We start from the raw sequence: 19,061 nt of genomic DNA, 5'->3' as shown, positions 1-19,061 counted from the left end.
GAGACCTCGTTGTTCAGGAAGATCTTAAAATCTGATTTGCATATCGCTGCCGCCACAGAGTGAAAATCATTTACTCACAAAAAACATGTGGATTCATCAGACGCACAATAAAAGCAAAGTTTGAGGAGCTGCACTTTGTTTAATGAGCTTTTAAAGAAGGTTTAAAAAGCTGAAGGAAACGTGCACGTGACACAGAACACAAAGGTCACATGATCTTCTTCATGTTTATAAATTTAAGTTTAAAAACTTAGATTGAACTTTGTGGCGTTCTCAGTCTGTGGGAACATGTTGGGACCAGTCAGGTGGAGCCATCCAGAGCAGCTGTACTGGTTCTCACATCCAGAGCGTCTGGAGAACTTCAGGTGAGTTCCTGTCCTTCACAGAGTTTCCTGAAAAGACTTTTCCAAGAGGCCGAGGGTTTTCCAGGAAGAACAACAGAGTTCTCTGTTACATCACACACGGGCCTCTGTGTCCCCCCCCGCCTCACCCTCTTACATCACATCCACCCCCTGCTAGCCACACCCCTTCTGTAACGTGACCTTTGACCCCACATTCCTCCTGCCATACATTCTCTCTCTCTCTCTCTCTCTCTCTCTCTCTCCCTCTCTCTCACCTACACTTCATTCCTTTCCATTTACTCTCTTCTCTTTATCTTATGGGTTTCTTTTATTCCCTCTTTCTTTCCTTTCCTTTAGTTCCTAATCATCTCAAGACTTCCTTCCTTTTCTTCCCTTCTTTGATTCCTTCTTTCATCTTTCGTTCCTTCGTTCCTTCTCTACTGATCCGTTTCTCTTTCACGTCTCATTTCCCTCCTTACCTTCCATCCCTTCTTTCGCACGACTTCACTATTTCCTATTCTCATTTTACGTTATCTTTTATTTCTTCACCTCTTCACTCCCCCCATCGTTTCCACTCTTCCTCTCTTCTCTTATTCCTTTCCTGACTCGTTCACACATCACTCTCTCTGTTATACCTGACCTCCTTCCCCCTCCTCCTCTCCTCCTCCTTCCTCCCTCTCTTCTTTACCTCTCCTCTTCCTCTCCTCTTCCTCTCCTCTTCCATTGGAATTCATCAACCTCTCTGCTCTAAAAGGCTTCTGGCTGTTTCTCTGCATGCCGCTTACTTATTGGACGTTGTCATGGAAACAGCTGCTGGGGGGGGGGGGTGTTGGTGTTTTGGATGTGGGTGGGTGGGGGTGCTCTGTCATGCATGAGCGTGTGTGTGTGTGTGTGTGTGATGTTTTAAGCGCTCAGGCTTGTTTGCACTCGATGAGTGTGTGAAACTCTGATGTACTTGACATGCACGCATAGTGTGTGTGTGTGTTAATGAGGCATGTGAAGTAGATTGCTCACCGTGTGTGTGTGTGTATGTGTGTGCGTGTGTGTGTGTCTGTGTGTGTGAGGGAGATATAATTAGAGAGCGAGGGAGGATATTGTTTGCTTAGTCACCTCACATGAGTTGTGTATGAGCATTTCTTCCACCTCTGGATACTCGGCCTTGTGTGTTTGTGTGTGTGTGTGTGTGTGTGAGGAGGGGATTTGGGTGTGTGTGTGTGTGTGACAGCAGCCTACCTGTTCCCACATCAATATTCATGCATGTCAGTGGCGGTGACAAGTTTCCACCTAATCATACTTTCTGTGGGTGTGTGTGTGTGTCCATGGGTGTGTAGGTTGCAATAGCAATAGCTAAAGGCAAAATGAGACTACACACACACACACACTTAAGCTCCTTGTCGACATCAGGCAGTAGTTCAGCTCTGTGTGTGTGTCTGTGTGTGTCTGTGTGTGTCTGTGTGTGTGTGTGGAGATAGAACGAGGTGACGTTCTGAGGAAAAACGAGGACGGATAGAAAATGTAAATCTGGTTTGGATTGAACAGAATTAAAGCGCGGCGGCTTTCTGTGGATTAACTGTGACGTGTGAGTGCAGCAACATAAAGACGCATTTACTAACACAACACAACAAATGTGTGCAAGTTTTGAAAAGCCTAACCCTATGGAAGCTTAATGAATGATGAAGAATCTGAAAACCAGTGAAACCAGTGAAACCAGCGTGTGAAACGTTAATTATTGTTGGATTATTGTCGCCTGAAGCAACGATCTCCGGACTGGACTTTGTGTATCTGCTGCTTTTAAATGAGCAAATATTCCAGACTGGAGTTAAACTGGTTCATGTGGTTTCCACTGCAGCTCCCGGAACCTTCTTTACTTCTCCTCTCTCATCGAGTCTTTAATTGGCTTTATTGATATTAAAATAAGAAAGTGATTCATGGTTAAGTATTAAACAGCTTAACAGACTGTGTCTTCTTTGTTTAATCAGTATATTCATGTTGTTTTTAGGGATATTTACATGTTGAAGCTTTGACCTTTTATCTAATTGCATCACTATCACTCCTCAACTGTCCAGACCTCAGGTTTCATGTTTAGGGGGGGGGGGGCAGACTCCAGAGACATGATGAGTGTGTCCTCTCGGGTGGGAAGACGTCCAGAAGCCGTCAGACTTCCGAACCTCCTCAACTGAACTGGTTGTTGGTTCTAACTCCGTCTCCTGGTTCACTTCACATCCAGGAGCAAACTGGTGTCAACAAACCAAATCCTCCCAGTGCCTCTCTGACACGTCTTCACATCCTGACGGGGAAAGTTGTGCAGACACACAACTGTTGTTACTCAAGGTCAGAATGGCCCAGGCACAGTTGTGAGCTTTCTCCACTTCCACAAGAACACGTGTAGGAAAAACTCCCATGAGCCTCCAGTGTCCTCGCTCGAGTGGAGAGCTGACTCCTGATTGGTCCCTCTGTCCCTGAGGTTTGAGGGCCAGGGTTGTGTTGGAGGAGAGAGGTGAGACGGACTGTTGGTCTCTTGAGGGTCAGCAGACTCCATGAGGAGGAGCTTCAGGATGCTCTGTCCACTTCCCTCTGTCAGACATCAGAGTTTGGATTTCACCTCAGGATCCTCTAGAAAGAGCTGGAAGGGGGGGGGGGGGGGGGGGGGGTACATGCTCCATTATTGTTAAGACTTCATGGAAATAAAACCAGCGTATTTTAGAATTAGCCTCGTCGAAGCCTCTCATCTCCTCCTCCTTCCTCCTTCCTCCTTCCTCCTCCTCCTTGTCCTCCTTGTCCTCCTCATCCTCCCCTCCTTCCTCCTCCTTCCTCCTCCTCCTCCTCCTCCTCCTCCTCCTCCTCCTCCTCCTCCTCTTCCTCCTTCCTCGTCCTCCTCATCCTCCTCATCCTCCTCCTCCTTCCTCGTCCGCCTCATCCTCCTCATCCTCCCCTCCTTCCTCCTTCCTCCTTCCTCCTCCTCCTTGTCCTCCTTGTCCTCCTCATCCTCCCCTCCTTCCTCCTCCTTCCTCCTCCTCCTCCTCCTCCTCCTCCTCCTCCTCCTCCTCCTCTTCCTCCTTCCTCGTCCTCCTCATCCTCCTCATCCTCCTCATCCTCCTCCTCCTCCTCCTCCTCCTCATCCTCCCCTCCTTCCTCCTCCTCCTCCTCCTCCTCCTCCTCCTCCTCCCCTCCTTCCTCCTCCTCCTCCTCCTCCTCCTTCCTCCTCCTCCTCCTCCTCCTCCTCCTCCTCCTCCTCCTTCCTCCTCCTCCTTCCTCCTCCTCCTCCTCCTCCTCCTCCTCATCCTCCTCCTCCTCCTCCTCCTCCTCCTCCCCTCCTTCCTCCTCCTCCTCCTCCTCCTCCTCCCCTCCTTCCTCCTCCTCCTCCTCCTCCTCCTCCTCCTCCTCCTCCTCTCTGCGGGGGATCAAAGAGCAGGAGGAGGTGATGTCTCAGGTCTTGTTTGGTCTCGGCGGTGCGGGCGTCATCATCATCATCATCATCATCATCATCATCATCATCATCATCATCATCATGGTTGTTGCTATGAGCAGCGGCGGTGCAGCGTGAGGCTCTAATTGGCTGCTCCGCTACACGAGCTTGTTATCGAGTGTGTGCGAGTGTGTTTGTGTTGTGTCATCGAGGTGAAGCTGTAACAAGGTCGGTTGTTAGCTCCTGAACAAAGCTCGGCCTCTTCCTGGTGACGGAGCAGCTGATGGACGGAGACGTGAAACTGAAACTTGTTCTCCATCTAGTTCAGGTTCTTCATTCCTCCTGCTTCCCTCCTCCTGCTGGCTGCTGATCCACAGTCAGGACAGTGGGCAGAGTTCCCTCTGGGAGTTCCCTCCGGAGCTTCACATCAGAAACCAGCAGCTGCTCGACTTCCACAGAGAGCTGGAGCTCAGCGAGGCCGGATCACAACCGGGGGCCGACGGGGAACTTCCCAGAGGCCACTGGTCCCTCAGGGGCCCAGAACCTCCGTGTGGATCCGTGTCGGTCGGGCCCACTTTGTGGAAGTCGCTCCGGGATTCTGCAGAAACAAACGTTCAGTGAAGCAGCGACTGCTCTCTGGGGAAATCACCGGAATACGAGTTTGTGCCAAAACTACGATTTAGTTAAAATCAAAACATGTCCCGTTAAAACGGTTTCACAGCAGAGCACAAACCCAACCGTCCCTTTACCTTCTATCAAGCTGCACAAAGTTCACGTTTCTTACAGAGGTGAAATAAAGTATATTTATTGTGAAGCTGCTGCAGTGATTTCACTGTAACGTGGTTTTGTCACTGAAGTCGATAAAGAGCCGGTTCCTGCAGAGTCGCTCCAACACAAACCATCATTCTGTTTAAGGATGTAGGTAAAGTACAGGCCCCAGGATGGCTGGTGGACTGTGTGTGTGTCTGTGTGTGTGTGTGTGTGTGTGTGTGTGTGTGTGTGTGTCCAGAGTAGATTATAGTAATACGACCATCATGGGATTTGGAATATGAGGAGAGGAGCGTTACTGCTCAGCTGCAGAGCAGATTTACCGCTCCTTACGGTTTTAGGGCGAAGGCAGGAGGTGTGTGTGTGTGTGTGTGTGTCTGTGTGTGTGTATGCGTGTGTGTGTGTGCGTGTGTGTGAGTGTGTGTCTGTGTGTGTGATCCTCAAAGTGCCTCCCATCTTTTCGGCGGTACCACCACTTCCTTGTGTCTCTTTTCATGATTGTTTGATTCCCTCTCCTCTCGTGATGACTCGTCACTTTTCCTTCTCCTCTCATCACCTCATTAGTTCTCCTCCTTCCACAAACCCTCCCTCTTTCACCTCCTCTCCTCAGCGTCGCTCCCCTCTTCCTCCCCTATCTCTGCCTCCATCATCCCTCCGGCCATGCCCCCCCCCACCCCCCCGCTTTGCATCTGCCCACTGCAGGATTTCAGATGTGGTTTTCAGTGAGAAGAGGTGGGAGTGAGGAAGAGGAGGAAGGAGACCATTTGCCATGAAAGGAGGAGGAGGATGAGGAGGAGGAGGAGGAGGAGGAGGAGGAGGAGATGTTAATCATGCAACCCCTTTCCTCTCTTTCACAGACTAATAAACAACATCATATTAGAACCAAACTTTCACAGAGTCTGAATTTATGTGGAAGATTTGTACGAAACCAGATGAAGTTGGATTGCAGGCTTTTTCTTTTTAGTTCTTCCTCTCCCTCTCCCTCTACCTCCATCCTCCCTCCCTCCATCCTTTCACTCTACCTCCATCCTGCCTCTCTATCTGCTGCCTCCTTCTCTCTATCCTCTCGCTCTACCTCCTCCCTCCCTCCCTCTATCCTCTCGCTCTACCTCCTCCCTCCCTCCCTCTATCCTCTCGCTCTACCCCCTCCCTCCCTCCATCGTCTCTCTCTACCTGCTGCCACCCTCCATCCTCTCTCTCTACCTCCTCCCTCCCTCCCTCCATCGTCTCTCTCTACCTCCATCCTGCCTCTCTATCTGCTGCCTCCTTCTCTCTCTCCTCTCTCTCTACCTCCTCCCTCCCTCCCTCTATCCTCTCTCTCTACCTCCTCCCTCCCTCCCTCCATCGTCTCTCTCTACCTGCTGCCTCCCTCCCCCCTCTCTACCTCCTCCCTCCCTCCCTCCCTCCTCTCCCTCTACCTGCTGCCCCCTCCCTCCCTCCCTCCATCCTCTCTCTCTACCTGCTGCCTCCCTGCATCCTCTCTCTCTACCTCCTCCCTCCCTCCCTCCCTCCCTCCATCCTCTCTCTCTACCTGCTGCCTCCCTCCCTCCCCCCTCTCTACCTCCTCCCTCCCTCCCTCCATCGTCTCTCTCTACCTGCTGCCTCCCTCCCTCCCTCCTCTCCCTCTACCTGCTGCCCCCTCCCTCCCTCCCTCCATCCTCTCTCTCTACCTGCTGCCTCCCTCCCTCCCCCCTCTCTACCTCCTCCCTCCCTCCCTCCCTCCATCGTCTCTCTCTACCTGCTGCCTCCCTCCCTCCCTCCTCTCCCTCTACCTGCTGCCCCCTCCCTCCCTCCCTCCATCCTCTCTCTCTACCTCCTCCCTCCCTCCCTCCATCGTCTCTCTCTACCTCCATCCTGCCTCTCTATCTGCTGCCTCCTTCTCTCTATCCTCTCTCTCTACCTCCTCCCTCCCTCCCTCCATCGTCTCTCTCTACCTCCATCCTGCCTCTCTATCTGTTGCCTCCTTCTCTCTATCCTCTCTCTCCACCTCCTCCCTCCCTCCCTCTATCCTCTCTCTCTACCTCCTCCCTCCCTCCCTCCATCGTCTCTCTCTACCTGCTGCCTCCCTCCCCCCTCTCTACCTCCTCCCTCCCTCCCTCCCTCCTCTCCCTCTACCTGCTGCCCCCTCCCTCCCTCCCTCCATCCTCTCTCTCTACCTGCTGCCTCCCTGCATCCTCTCTCTCTACCTCCTCCCTCCCTCCCTCCATCCTCTCTCTCTACCTGCTGCCTCCCTCCCCCCTCTCTACCTCCTCCCTCCCTCCCTCCCTCCTCTCTCTCTACCTGCTGCCTCCCTCCCTCCCCCCTCTCTACCTCCTCCCTCCCTCCCTCCATCGTCTCTCTCTACCTGCTGCCTCCCTCCCTCCCTCCTCTCCCTCTACCTGCTGCCCCCTCCCTCCCTCCCTCCATCGTCTCTCTCTACCTGCTGCCTCCCTCCCTCCCCCCTCTCTACCTCCTCCCTCCCTCCCTCCCCCTCTCCCTCTACCTGCTGCCTCCTTCTCTCCCTCCTCCTCATTAAAAGAGAAACACATTCTTAATCTGTAGATTTAACGCTCTTCTCCCAATTTAACACAATTAGAGAAATAATCCCTGACATGTAAATACGATCCCTCTCCACCTCCTCATCACTTCTTCATTCAGCTGAAATGAGAGAACAGTGATAACAGCAGAGAAATGCTGTAATTAATGTGCAGGTATAAAAGCCGAGGCAGATTAACGCTGCGTCATGTTTCTCTATGAGATGATCGAAAGTTAAGATCTTTGCACACAAGTTAAAAAAACTTTCTCTCCTTCACTTCCTTCTGCTTTTCTTTGTCTCATTAGTTAAATTTGAGTTTGGATGTTTAACACAAACTGAACTAAACTGTTTTCATATCACAGCTCTTCTGTCACATTGATCTGAGGAGCTGCTGTGATTCCACCGGGATGAGACTGATGTGGTTTCACTGCAGGAGCTTCACATCTGTTTCTCCTCCTCACACAGTCAACAACATCTCTGCTCCTGAAGATGATGATGATGATGATGATGATGATGATGATGATGATGATGATGATGATGATAAATTATTGTCAGATGCAGAGTCAAGAAGGAAAACATTTAACTTGCACAATTACAATGTGTAAATCTACACTTCTAATGTGGCTCAAACGCACAATAGAGTGTTTAAGTGTAACCTGGATGCATCATGGAACCCTGAACCAGCAGACTGACGCTCGTGGCTACGTTCACACGAACACGTCATTTTAAAAATGAGTTTTAAAATGAGAACGATCAAAATCACAAACCCTGTGTGTGTGCTGAGGTAAACAGGAAGTAGATTGTTTCCCCTGCAGTTGATTGTTGGTTCAACAATATGGTGGAATGGTGGAAGTTTGCAGTCAGTGTTAGAAATGCTGGTAATTTTACTTCAGGGTTGTGTTTGCTGTTGGAAGTCGAGTTGGACGCACTCTAGCGTATCGTTTGTGACACAGAGGAACCACAACAAATCGCGGGAGTTGTTTTTTTCCAGAGTTTTTGGGACGGTAGACGTGACAGATACCACATTAACGTGTAGAAGCACAACAGAAGTGGAATTTTCACAACATGTCCCCTTTAATAGGAATCTGGAACGCTCACCATCACAGGAGAACAAAACAAAAGAAGAATTCATCAACTTGCCCCAAAACAACCTGAGGCTGCAGAGAAAAATAAAAGCTCATAATTTCCCAGACTCCTCTTTGCATAAATCCAGTCTGTCCCATTTGCTTTAATACGCCGAAGCAGCCGGCGCATGATGGTGCTCATTTAGAGACTCTAAGCTGCTTCCATCTCTGCAGAGACTTCCTGTTTCTCTCGGGTGAAACATCCTGCTGGTCCACGATTCGGAAGGGAACACGATGTTTGTTATAACTGTTGATAGCTGACATATTATTATCAGTAGTGTTATTATCTTCCAACTCGTACGTCCTTCATCTCATCGGTAAACTGCACGACGCTGATGTTCTTCAGGCTGATGAAACTAATCTCTGGTTTTGTCTCAAACAGTTTTGTGATTTGTTAAGTTTGGATCCGTCTCTTCCCGGGGGCGGACCCAATCTCCCGCCGGTGCTCACACCTGCCATCAGAGTTTCATTTGGGCAAATAGAGCAAATCTGCAGAGTCTCAATTAGTTTGGATCTTTGCTGCTGAAGCCTGAGTTTACACAGTCGATCTCAACGACCTCCATCAGGTAGAATATGTGATTGTGTTTTTAAAGATGTGATGTTAACTTCGACCGTGTCCTCACTGGACGTCTCAGCCTGAAGCAAACACATGCAGCCGTATTAGAGTCAATAGAAAACTGATTTATTAAATAGTGTGAATGGTTCGAGAGGTTCATGTTGGAACGTTGCTGGAGGAACGTGAAGCTGTGAACTGAAAGCACTTTGTTTGTGTTTGAATCGTGAAGGCTACTGAAAACAACACATAGAAACATCGGGGCACAAATCTGCAAATGTCTAATTACTGAAAGATCCTTGAAGTGTTAGAACCATTCATTTGACAGAGAGTTTTAAACTGCAAACAGACCAGGTGGTTTGACAGATGCTCGTCTTTGCTCTGGATGAAGAGCAACACGTTTCCAGAGGATGTTCCAGTTGATTCTTTGTGTGTCGTCTTCTTTCCTTCTCGCTCTCTCTCACATTCCATCGTCTCTAATCCGCCCATCCTCCGTCCCCCCCTCTCCTCCCTCTCCTCCCTCTCGTCCCTCACTGTCCCTCTCCTCCTCGTCACCTCTCAGATCTTCAGGCATCAGCCTTGAAGCCGAACCTGGCGTCGGCCCCGTCCCATCATCCCATCTGTTCGAGGGAAGGTGGCTGACAGGGAGATGGAGAGGTGTGTGGGTTTGTTGTGCTGGTGTCAGTTTGTTGCAACAGTGCACAGATGCGAGCATGGCGGAGTGTGTGTGTGTGTGTGTGTGTGTGTGTGTGTGTGTGAGGCTCAGGGGAACAGAGCGGCTGCCTGTAACGTGTCGCTCCAGCAGGGGGCCTTCATGGCTGTTTGTTGTTGTATTCATGTGTTTGCTCCAGTGTGCAACAGGAATGTGTTTGAATGGAGATGCTGCAACAACACACACATCTACACGCACCTGACAAAACAGAGTGTAGACATCACACATGGGAATATGCACACACATCTATACACACGTGTGTTAAACTCAACACAAGAGATGACAGCTCATCCTATATCTGGTGTCTGTGCAGCACAGTGCTGCCCCCCTCTGGTGTCCTCTCACCACTGCAGTGCATATGTTTATATTATTATATTATTAATATTAAGATAAAAAAACTTTTAAAGGCTTCACAAATATAAACAAATAAAATGAGGCAACAAGACAAATCATAGAATAACATTTAAAACCAAAGTGGGCTGATTGCATAACTTAAAACCTGAAGTCAGAGGCCACCGATAAAATGATATAACTTATATTAGAAAAAAATTGCAAAAGATAAGACATTGAGTAAAATCAGGTTTTAACAAATGAATTAAAAATACTCTAAGGTCAACTCCTCACACGACTCTCCTCCAGAGAAAACAAAGTTTTAAACAAAAGAAGACTGCGAGAGCTCTGGGATCTATTTTATTTATTTACATATTTATTTTTGAATTTCTGAATCCAAATTCAGACGGTTGCTGCTGTACAGTGCAGCTGTATGAAACACTTTATTATATATTTATACTCTTTTCTGAAAACGTCAAGTAAATCCAAGTGGATGTGTTTTATTCTTTCCATTAATATTCAGAGCAACACTTAAATTTAATGTTTTATCAAAGAAATGAATGTGACCAGTGCAAATTGAGGATTTAATAATAAAAACACTATTATTACACTTTATTAATGCAGCACTTTTGGCAATGTTCAAAGACACTTAACATAAATTAAAGACCAGAGAAAGCAAAATGTAAAACTGAAATGTGTCCTTAATAAAGTCTGGATGAAATTGAAGTTCCTTTAACTGGAAGTAAACGCTCTTCATGCACTTACACTGTGGTTTTAATGGAGCCAGGGCAATGCTTCAGAAAAGAGCTGAGTCATCAAACCTGGGTCGGATCCGAAAGCTGGAAACAGAATGAGACGCTGGGTCAAGGATGTGGAATCGGGTTTAGATAGAAACCCTGAAAACACTTGAAGGAGCAGCTCATGACTTGAGCCTCTCATCGCAGCCTGATGGTCATCAGAAAATTATATATAATTTTTAATATGCATAGATTTTATATGAGGGAGGAGTAGACGTCACTTTAAAATAAGAAGGAAACTGAAGAACATATGAGACTCTAGATATTATTCAAGTTGTTTGTGTCTGGAGAAGATCTTCATTAATAAAGCTTCATGCCTCAGTTTGTGAAAGTGGCCGAGGACTCGAGCTCAATCTGAACAAGGGGATTTCAGCCACATGCTTTTTCTGGTTTCTCACAAATACTTTTTTGAGGCGATTTGCAGGATTTATCAGCCCAGGACACCAGGTCTTCCTCCCCCATCCTCAAACAGTCCTCTCCATCAGGATCCTCCTCTGTCCAGTCGTCTGGCTCGTGGTCACCCCAAAATGTCAAACTGTGAAACACAGAACCGGATCCATGAAAACCTTCATACTGACGTCGATGACAAAAAGTGTTTTCTCAAAAACAAACCTTGTATTCAGTCGTGTGTTGTCCACCCAAAGCCATTCACCCTCTTTCTGTGAGTCTGTCAGTCCGATCCAGAACCTGTCCTCATAAAATTCCATTTTTCCTCTCAGTCTAGTCTGCAGGAATCTCTGAAGAGGAGAAGGTGATTTATCTGTGAAGATGTGATAAGATATGAGAACATCGACCTGCAGCAGTGTTTTATACCTGCTCCTCTCTGCTGTTTATCACAACCAGGTCTCCTCCCATTGATTTGCATTGTCTTCTACTCTCATTCCAGGTCAAATTAACTGAGGAGAAGAAGTACAACTTTCCTCCATGTGGCTCCCAGCAGTTCTTGCACCTCTGACATGTTTCATCTTTGGAGAGATAACAGCAAAGGAAATCTCTGGTTACTTTAGATCTGGAAGCTGCAGTGACTTTGAATGTGAAGAGTTTCAAAAGAATGATGAAAATTTGAGTTTGCGAGGGTGGTGGTACACTGCCCTTGAGCAAGGCAGCTATTCTGCAACTGCAGTTACAGTCAATAGCTGTGTCTTAATCCAGGGGCAGAGACTACGCTGTCTCATATCAGAGGTTCCTTCAAATGCATCCGTCTAACCCAGAGGAACAAAGGCTCCACCGGGTGGATCCTTCCTGTCCCACCTTCCAACGTCTGGTTTCTGTCCCCGACCCACCGGGACGCCTCCTTCGTGGGTCGGGTCGACCGCGTCCTCTGAAGGAAGCAGCTGCTGAACTGAGACTCAGCTGAAGTGACTGTATCCTCCAGTCCTTCACTGTTTCTTTAATCATCATCAGGAGAAGCTCATGTGTGACTTACTTTCAGAGGAAGTGATCTTGCTGTGGATGAAACCTTCAAACCTTCAGAAACAAAATGAAGAAGTTTACCTGTGAGATTTGTTGCTTCCTCTTGAAGCTTTTGGAGACTCTTCTTGGTTTGAGTATTTTCATGAACTGGTTAGAAAAAGACAATCTCATCAGTAAACGTTGAACCTTCATTTGATGAACGAGTCAGTTCCTGATGACGAGCAGGAGAATCATAAACTTGACATGTTGATCAATTCCATTTGTTGATTTTACATCTACCCGCCTGAAAAAGCAAATCACATCAACAAAAACAAAAATAAACAAATCTCAAAATAAAAGTTTTAAGTGTTTGGACAGATCTTATGACTTGTTCTGAAAAATGTAGTGTACTTCTAGGAGTCAAACTCACGGGTTACACCAAGAGCTGTGACAGCAGCTGCCAGGAGAACACTGAGGAGCAGCAGGGCCACTCGCTCCGATGTGACCCCCGATCGCCTGTTTGATGCTGCAGGTTGTTTGGAGCCTGTTCAACAGCAGAAGAGAAAGACGATGGAGAGAGATGTCTAATATTCATAACAGTCTTTAAAGATGAAGTCCCACTTTCACGTCTTTTCTATTTAACAGTCGACCAAAGACCAACAGAAATCAACCCTAACAGATTAAAGATGAATTTGATGAATAATCAAATAAATGATTAAAGATGAATTTGTAAACACCAGGAAGTAGAAGGCTCGACTGCTTCTTTGGAGTTGACAATAAATATTTCTCTGTCACTTCCTCATCTATTTATATTTTTCACACTAGTGACTTGTCCTCACACCTTTGAACAGGAAACACATGCAGATAGTTTTCACAACTTCTCTTAATCTTTCAAGTAGAATTGAACTTCCTGTTTACTCAAACTAATGATGAACATTAATTCACAGAACTGTTTTCAAACTGATGAAATGTACATGAGGGTCAAAATCATTTAAAGGCAGAAAACACATTTTATTTTGTGATTGAACTCAAGGTTTTGGACAGGAACGTTATTTTAACTTTAGTATACACAACAATATGACTGCAACTAACTAATGTCCATCATCATTTGATCTGCAGATAATTTTTCCAATTAAACAAAGCCAGAAATGAATGAAAAGGTCGTAAGGTCATTAGTGATGTCTTCAGAATCAACAACCAAAAACCAGAAGAAATGAAATAGTTCCGTAAAGTTTATCACCCACCAGGTCGCTGAGATTTTGAGTAATGGATGTTGCAATAAGTGGGTTCATCCGTAGAGGGTGTGGCCACTGCAACACAAAAATATACATATATGTAAATGAATGTTCTGCAGGCAAAAGTGCTCATGTTTCTGTCAAACAGAAAAACCCAAGGGACGAATCCTGGAGACTTCTGGAACGTTTCATTTTTACAAAATGTAAAAAAAGGGGAAGTCAAGTCCACCGAGACTGATGAAAATGAACAATTTCAAAATTAACAAGTCACTGTTTTAACATTTAATATTAATAATAATAATGATATAAAACAATGTGTACACTCAGTGTTCAGTATAATACTTTAAAACTCACCATCTGTGTTTCCTCTTGCTCTTGTGGACTTAATATTTTTAAGAACTTCAGCTTCAGCCATTTTCCTGCTGTGGGTCAATCAGTGAGGACAAACTTTTAAACAAATTTAGTTTTGTCAGACACCAGCTCGAAAACTGTTCTAATCTTTCCTGTCAGACTCAAATGAGCTGACGGCTCTAAGAAGACGTCTAGTTCCTCCAGACCAGATAAATAAGACAATTCACTTCCTCAAGTTCTGGTCAAACGGATATTTGCTGGTTTCTAACAGTGACGTCTCAGACGTGAGTGATGTTCAGTTTGAATGTTTCAAGAAGGAAGTGATGAAGTTGCTCTATTTCGAGTAATGACAAATTTCCCAGTATTTTTTAATACAATTATATTCATTACTCTGAAGTGTTCCCTTTGGGTTATATAGAGTTTGTTCACAAAGATAATTAAATTAAGAAGAATATGCTCAACAATATAAACAATGAAAACTATGGAACCATATTAAATTCACTGGAGAAAAAAGAATTCTGCTCTATTTCCCATAATTCATATGTAAATTCATAAATATTTTACTCTTTTTCTTAATTAACAAGATTATTTTCAAATTTCATTTCAGTACTTTGCTCTTTTTTTGCCTCAAATCAGAAAGGAAGTAATCTGTATCATTTAAAATTAATAAAAAGAAAACATATATTTGTAAAATAAACCATTTCAGAATTAAGTTCACGAAGAAAACCAAGAAACATTTTTACGAATTAAACTTTTCGGAATGACTCCTTGCTCAGATTGTACACTATGACACTTCCAGTGAGTTTTCGTCCAATCAACACGTGCCTCAGTTGACAGAACATCGTGACAGCCAATCAGACGCTGCATCGTCCATGCGGGGGGAGGGGTTTAACCGGCCATGCCCGCTCTTGCCCTCACGATGCAGAACCCAAAATACTAATCACACCAATTTGATGTTTGATGTCAGAAGTCGAGCATCTTCAGATCATTTCCCAGTTTTCGAGTGTGAATTCAAACTGTGCCCTGAAACTCTGTTAAACTTTCCACTTGAGAGCCGAGGCCTGTCTCCTCCGAGCTGTGACACAGAGTGACGGCGTCTGAGGGAGTAAACTCCTCCCACCTTCCGACAGCCTGTCACACGCAGCCTGTACTTTACCCAAATTGGCCCAAAATGTCATAATCTGCTGGTTTGAGATCTGAATATGAATCATTAAAAAGTTTCTGCTCTGTAAGACACGTCGGAGAAGCTGATCCAAATGTATTTTGATTGAATGTATTTTTTTCTACAGCAATAATAGTTTTGATAGAAGCACCGTGACAAGCTGAGGACACCAGTGAACTCAGGTGATCCCAGTAATGAGAAGCTTCCAGCAGCAGACCCACCTACTGGGAGAACTGGATTGAAAAGTGTCTGCAGGAGAATCAGACCTGGACCACGACTTGGATCATTTCAGACGCACACGTCCAGAAGTGCTCGCCGGCCTCGTGGGCTCGTCCACGTCTCGCTCGGACCTCCGGCCGCGAGCGGGGATCGAACCTGAAACAGTTTCATCCGGTCTGTGAAGCTCCAGAGGACACGCGGTGACACGCTGTCGGCAAACAATCAGCCGCCCTCATCAGCATTGTGTACTGACACCAGATCTCCGCCGAGGGCATTAGTATTCTGCAGAGTATTGATGTCTTGTAAATCAACAGCGGTGGTAAACACAGCAGGTGGGAGTGGAACTCCACCAGAAACCAGTAGCCTGCTCCCACATGTGATGGTTTCAGGAGGCTCCCGCTCACAGATGTTTCCTGGTGCATGGTGGTGCACGAATCAACTGGAAATCCAAACTGTCCCAGCAGCTTGTTTACTGGTGGCCGTGGTGCTGGAGCTGCACCGTCTCACAAGCTGGAGATGTTTCCTCACACGACCAGTAGCTGTGAACTGGGTCGTTTTGAAGAACCACTGGATTGGATATCATCTCAGAGAGCAACTGTGTTGTTTGAATCCACGTCCGATTCTTCTCAGATTCAAGGTTCTGAATAACTCAGCTTGTGTCTGTGGAGGTTTGAATTCTTGTTCCTTGTTTGAGCAGATATGAAACACCTGGTGAGAAGAATGCAGCTGGTCCTACAGGTTGTGTCGTTTGTCTTCATTTGTCTTTCCGGGATGTAAAGAGCAGATTAAAGGAATCTCTGATTTCCTGTTGTAGTTTCGAGCTCGTTCAACTTCAACGTGTGAAACGTTGGATCTGATTCAGACGGCAGATGTTTCCCTTTGAGGTGGAACTCGTCATCACTTCTTCTTGTGAAGCGATTTTAATTCTGTGCTGCTGGTTCCTCCTCTCGGGGCCGAGGGCAGCTGCAGTCATTACCCCCCCCCACAGACACACACACACTCTTCCACTCTAACTGGAATCACAGTTTAGATCAGATATCGGGGGAGTCCCACTCAAACATCACCTGTCCAGATCGAATTCTCACAAAACCTCGACTGGAATTTAAACAGAGCAACAAAAAAACATTTTGAAAACAGTTGCATTATGGATGAGCACAAACAAAATGGCCGCCCCCTCAGGGTGTGATGAATTCCTGACCAGAACCAATCACTGCCCCACCCCCCTTCCATTTTCCATCCTCCTCCAGTTCCTGTTTCTCTCGTGTGAACGTTGCTCTGAACTCGACTCAGCAGTTTATTTGTGTCTGGTTTCATTTCAGCTTCTTCTAATTACCTCGGCCGCTGCTCGGTTCCGTCTCTTCAGTGTTTGGACGTTTTGTTTTGTTTCCTCCGGCTCTGAACTTCTGCACATTCTAATTTGTAAAATGAAATAATGGATCCACATTGAAGCGTCTTCTCCAAACTTTGATCAACTCGTTCCCGTTGTAAACCCGACGTGTTTGGAATGTTTGATCCTGGGGTGAAGCTTTGAAACTGAAACTGAAACCATCGGTCCAGTCCAGCTCTTCTTACTACGTGAGACCCCGAACCAGATGTTATAAGATTTGTATGTCCTGTGAAATCTTGAAGATGAAGAAAACATGAAGAATTCTAAACAGAGTTTGGTGGATTTGGTTCAGGAAGCCGGGGATCATGGGTAAACTCCAGTGGTGTGGCTGCAGAGGGCGCTGTTGCTCAGTGCAAGTTACCAGTATGTTTTGACTTTTGTTTTCTTCGTCCATGTCCTGTTTGCTAACATGGAGGAAACGGGGTTTATGATCGATACTGCAGCCAGCCACAAGGGGGCGATCCAGATGCTTCTACTCCTGAACACTCAAACTTTAAAGACTTTGTGTTGACAGAGTTTTGTCTCTCTGATGTAAAGTCTTTCAGTTTCCACTTGAAGAAGAGAACTCTCTGACCCGGGACTCGTGCACCTTCATCTCGTGAGTTTCTATGAAATTAACTTTCTCTGTTCGACGAGTCAGAAGACGTTTCTGCTTCCGAGGCGAAAACGAGCTGACGCAGGTAAAAAAAAAACAAACAACCCCCCCAGAAAACAAATGACAAAGCAGTTGCGTTACTGTGGTGTAGAGCACAGTGATGTGTTACCTCCTCACTACACAACTGTACATCTCCCTCGTTTGCATAAGTGCCTGTATTGATTCCATCAGTCAGATGCTGTAGCTGCAGGGGGTCGGAGCTGAGGGACGCTGGACTCACACTTTAATGAGACGGGAGAAATTCAAGATAATTAAATTCTGCACAGCTGCAGCAGTTCTGAGTTCACATTCAGGGACACGGCCTCGAAAACAAACAGTAGCTCCATCAGACACTTATAAAAGACAATAATAGAACCATAAAGTCCTGGTGTTGAGGTGAAGATCTAATCAACATTTCCCTCTATAGTCAAATCTGGATTAATAACCTGTCAATGCAGATCGTCCCATCCTGCCACCGAGTTCCTATAAAACACGTTCAGTAGTTTGTGTGTAAACCTGCTGACGTTAAACAACGGGAACCGGAGATGTGATGGTTCCGTCTCTTCAGTGGAACCATCACATCTCCTCAGTGATATTAACATGCAGAATGCAAACTGTGTTTTCAGGTCCTGTTGTTTCAAACGTCCACAGCTTCCGTCTCCGCTCATGAAGTTTATTAAAGTCGTTAACTCCGATGTGCTCGCACTTAAGTGGCACAGATCTGTGTGTTTGTGATGAGGCAGTAACGAGGAGGCTTTATGAGGCCCGCGACTTTTGATCCATCCGACCCGAGCAGATGAACGAGTTCCACGTGAGGTGTAAAGAGAACTTGTTATTATTCACATGACAGAACAACGTACTTCAGGCCTCAGGGCTGTTTTCTACAGGACTCACTTAGTTCCACACACCAGCACTTTCTTTACGCTGCAGTTTGAACAGGGGGGGGGGGGTAATGATGATTCTCAAAATGTGTGCATTAAAGATGCTTTAACTTGACGTAGATCCATGCGTCTCGAGAGTGTGGAGCTTTGCACAGCTCAGAGTATCACACAGGCCGGTGCGCTGTGCTGCAGTGTTTATTGTGTTGCTGGATGCATTAGGTGGAGGAGGTGGTGGAGGAGGTGGTGGAGGCAGCAGGGGGGGAAACGCCCCCTGCTGCTCGGCGTGCAAGTACATTAAAAATGGATTAAAGATGAATAGATGGATGGAAAATTCAATCTGTGTAGAAAATGCCTCGGCTCTGATTTCAGTCGACACATTCAGCAGAAACAAGAACGTTCAATGTTTGCAACAAATTGAATTTCATCAAATCTAATTTTACTTTTTGTAAAACGAAATCGATCGATACCTTGATTTCAAATAGTGTTTTCTTTATTCTAAGTGTGAATGTTGTTGTGATCTGTTATTCAAGGTGTTAAGTTTGAACTGATCCTGATTCTGAATCAGCAGGATTACTTTCTTTAGGCTGATTAAGTTTTCACAAACTTCTGGGTCCAGTGGAACCTTTTCTTAATTTGAAATTCAGAACGTTAACATTTCTAAAATCCTGTGTTTTCCTCCAAACATCCTGCTGCAGGTTATTCGGTCTCAGGAGTCGAGTGTGTGTCTGTGTGTCAGAGGAACTTGAGACAGCCGAGTGTGTTTCTGTCCGACCGACTGTCCGTCTGCTCCTGAGGACGTTTAGTCCCAGTCAGTGGATCAGTTATTCTACCAGAGTCCACAAGAGAACCAGATGAGCAGCGCTGCTTCTATTACACTTCACCCTGCGGCTACACAACACTGACAAACTGTGATGAGTTGCATTTTCCATCCAGGTGGGGTTTTCTCCACCAGGTTATTCTTACCAGTTCCTACACGACTGGTTCCTACTGGGCCGACTCACAACCCAGACTCACAAGTCTAGTTTTAACTCGGGTGTCAACACACTCTCCACATGGCTCTGTGGACGCCGTCCCTGGCCCAGGTGGTTGTGGCGTCCTTGGCCCCGGTGGTCGGGGGGGTCCCTGGCGTCCCTGGCCCAGGTGGTCGGGGGTGTCCCTGGCGTCCCTGGCCCAGGTGGTTGTGGCGTCCTTGGCCCCGGTGGTCGGGGGGGTCCCTGGCGTCCCTGGCCCAGGTGGTCGGGGGGGTCCCTGGCGTCC

At 46.5% G+C, this 19,061-nt stretch overlaps 1 protein-coding gene across 1 annotated transcript; it reads right to left on the bottom strand.

The window, feature by feature from the left end:
- Nucleotides 1–10,101: 10,101 nt before the first annotated feature.
- LOC133972098 (hepatic lectin-like) lies at nucleotides 10,102–13,716 on the bottom strand. The gene is made up of 7 exons (XM_062409322.1): nucleotides 13,525–13,716; nucleotides 13,180–13,245; nucleotides 12,366–12,479; nucleotides 12,038–12,103; nucleotides 11,357–11,508; nucleotides 11,156–11,280; nucleotides 10,102–11,078 (listed from the first exon to the last, which is right to left on the bottom strand). Exons 1-7 carry the CDS (start codon nucleotides 13,583–13,585, stop codon nucleotides 10,913–10,915), a joined length of 750 nt encoding a protein of 249 aa, XP_062265306.1. The 5' UTR covers nucleotides 13,586–13,716; the 3' UTR covers nucleotides 10,102–10,912.
- Nucleotides 13,717–19,061: the final 5,345 nt, after the last annotated feature.

Source organism: Platichthys flesus, chromosome 17 (genome assembly GCF_949316205.1).
Source record: "Platichthys flesus chromosome 17, fPlaFle2.1, whole genome shotgun sequence".
NCBI lineage: Eukaryota > Metazoa > Chordata > Actinopteri > Pleuronectiformes > Pleuronectidae > Platichthys > Platichthys flesus.
Note: the sequence above shows the minus strand (reverse complement) of the source record. Positions and strands in the feature narration are given on the sequence as shown.